Source organism: Sapajus apella, unplaced genomic scaffold (genome assembly GCF_009761245.1).
Source record: "Sapajus apella isolate SASKATOON/1434 unplaced genomic scaffold, GSC_monkey_1.0 scaffold2, whole genome shotgun sequence".
Lineage (NCBI taxonomy): Eukaryota > Metazoa > Chordata > Mammalia > Primates > Cebidae > Sapajus > Sapajus apella.
The window spans coordinates 59,743,774-59,746,663 of NW_022436942.1; the positions used below are offsets into that span (position 1 = coordinate 59,743,774).

The 2,890-nt window shown below is 38.5% G+C and overlaps 1 protein-coding gene across 1 annotated transcript in view; it reads left to right on the forward strand.

Annotated features, from left to right (window-relative positions):
* UTP20 (UTP20 small subunit processome component) overlaps positions 1-2,890 on the forward strand; it is a 122,746-nt gene that overhangs the window by 89,241 nt on the left and 30,615 nt on the right. Inside the window, exons 45-46 of the mRNA XM_032283212.1 lie at positions 248-415; positions 2,084-2,250. Of these exons, the coding sequence (XP_032139103.1) occupies positions 248-415; positions 2,084-2,250 (335 nt within the window). The remainder of the gene's footprint in view (positions 1-247; positions 416-2,083; positions 2,251-2,890) is intronic.

Below are 2,890 nucleotides of genomic sequence, written 5' to 3' on the forward strand. Positions count from 1 at the left end.
AACAATTATATATGTACATCTGTGAAGGGTTTTTCTTTTGTTTCTCATATTTGTTTTTTTAGTGATTGGTCCCTAAATTGCATTGAAAACAGGTGCGTTCTAAAAGAAATTTCTTCCATCTAATTTGAGTCCAGTCCAACTTGTATTTCTTTGATTTGGACGTACCAGGACCTTTATTCAGTGACTGCTTATATTGGCGTATATTCCTGAGTACACATAATTGCCGTTTGTCCTTTTTCTTCCAAAGATTTTTAACCATGAGTTGTTTGGTGCTGTTGCTGAAGAGAAGGAAGTAAAGCAGATCCTCTCCAAAGTCATGGAAGCACGAAGAAGCAAAAGTTACGATTCTTATGAAATCCTGGGCAAGTTTGTAGGAAAAGATCAGGTTACAAAACTTATCCTTCCATTAAAAGAGGTAAGGACTTGAATGCCGTTCAGGAGATCACAGCATTACAATCTCATGAGTTTCTAAAAGGAACGATGTGTGGGGCAAAATCAAACACTGTTCTCGATCACCCATGATTTCCTTTGGTGCTAGGGCCCCAGGACCATATGGCCAGTACATGAGTGTTTTGATTCCAAAGTCATAGTCCCCAATGTAAACCATGAGATGAGAAAGAAAGGCAACAAGAATTGAGCACAGGTGAATATTATAGCTGGGTCAAGTCAGCAGCTAAGAACATGAAGAAATCTAGAGGCACATAAGCCACACCTTGGGGTTGAGGTTATGAGTAACTTTTCTTTATATGTTATGTCCATGTTTGAAATTTTATTAAGAATTTATTTTAGTCCAGGCATGGTGGGTCACACCTGTAATTTCAGCACTTTGGAAGGCCAAGGCAGGAGGAATTGCTTGAGCCCAGGAGTTTGAGACCAGCCTGGGCAACATAGCAAGACTCTATTTAAAAATATATATATTTATATATATATGTTAATGTTAAAATATATATTAACATTTACAAAAAAATTGATTTAAATTTGGAGTAAATATATATTAGAAAGCTTTTGGACACAGATTGCCACTCCCAGGTGTCATTGATATATTCTAAAGCACTGCTACATTCCCTCTCCTAATCTGCATACCCTGTGAAATTGATAGTACTTTCATTTTACAAATAAGAGAATTCAGGCTTGGAAAGGTAGAAAGGAACATGATTAAAGAGATAGGGGTTTGGTGCCAGATCTTTCTGATCCAAAGTTCACATTCCTACCATGGTTTCATTCTGCTTCCTGGAGATCAGGGACTGTAATTTACCCAGCTTCCTGTTTGCTGTGCCTATGACAGAGGTGAACATCAATTAAATGTTAATTTATTAAAGTGTTGTGTACTAAAACTAGAGCAAAGAGCACTATGTATTGACGTGAATTACACTAGGTCTAAATGTTCTGGTGCTAGATGAACTCCATAATTACTCCTAGGATGCATTTAGTTTTATCGGAGCCTTATCTAAGAATGTTAGATACATTTTGAGGATGAAAAAGAGTCAACAGAGCACATATGTCCGTGATGTGTATTACAAAGTCCCTCCAAGGTATTGAAAGCTATTAATACTATGTCTCATGCAAGATAATAACTCTGAAGCGCTATTTTCTGAGGCCGCGGATCCTGGTTCCCATTAGGTTCCTCTGATTTGGCCCAGTAACTGATATCAGACCCTGAAGCTTGGCCATGGCAGCAGGTCACTCTTGTGGTTTGCTATGAGTAGTGAATACATTTTGTTGATTGTGTGCCTGTGTGTGTTTGCCTCTGAGTCACCCCTGTTAATGTGCTGGGAGAGTTGATGTTAACTTAGAAGTCTTATATCTCTGGCATTGTGCCCTGAGGCCTCACCAGCAGAGAGCAGGGCAGGAATGGGGGAAACCCGAGGCTCAGAAGCCTGCACAGTGGTTCTCCCTCGGGTTGAGATTATAGGTAACTTTCACTTTCTATGTTTTATCTGTGTTTGAAATTGTATTAAGAATGTTTTTTAATTAGGAGAAAGCCAAAGGTATATTAGAAAGCAAGTATATAAAAACCACCATTATGACACATCAAAATGCATTTCTGTGTCATCTCAGCATGACATTTATGTTCTGCTTTTAGATCTTACAAAATACCACTAGTCTGAAACTGGCCCGGAAAGTTCATGAAACCTTACGCCGAATCACAGTGGGATTAATTGTAAATCAGGAAATGACAGCTGAATCCATTCTATTACTCAGTTACGGTTTAATCAGTGAAAATCTTCCTCTGTTAACAGAAAAAGAAAAGTAAGTTGGAAAAAACAAACAAACTGTCATTTTGGGGTCTATATCTGATAAGGTATTTTGTGGGTTGTTTTAACAATTTGCTTTAGTAAAAAATGAAATTTTAAAAGTAAAATTATACCCACCTGAGTTCTCAGATGGTACTTTATGATGTGATACATTTCAACATGAGATTTTCCCATAAATGAGGTAGCTGTGACAGTAGCCAGTTATTTTGACATTTCCCTGATACCATTTTGTTTTAAAGATTTATTGATTCAAAGATAGGATGGATTTTAAATCTATATCTTGTATTCTGATTAAACAGGGATAGAGACCTTAAAAGATTTTAAAATATTTTGTAGGCCGGGCATGGTGGCTCATGCCTGTAATCCCAGCACTTTGGGAGGCTGAGCCGAGCAGGTCACCTGAGGTCAGGATTTTGAGACCAGCCTGGCCAATTTGGTGAAACCCTGTCTCTACTAAAAATACAAAAATTTAGCCAGGTGTAGTGGTGGGCGCCTATAATCCCAGCTACACGGGAGGCTGAAGCAGGAGAATCGCTTGAACTCAGGAGGCGGAGGTTGCAGTGAGCCAAAATCGGGCCACTGCACTCCAGCCTAGGCAACAGAGCAAGACTGCCTAAAAAATAAAATAAATAAAT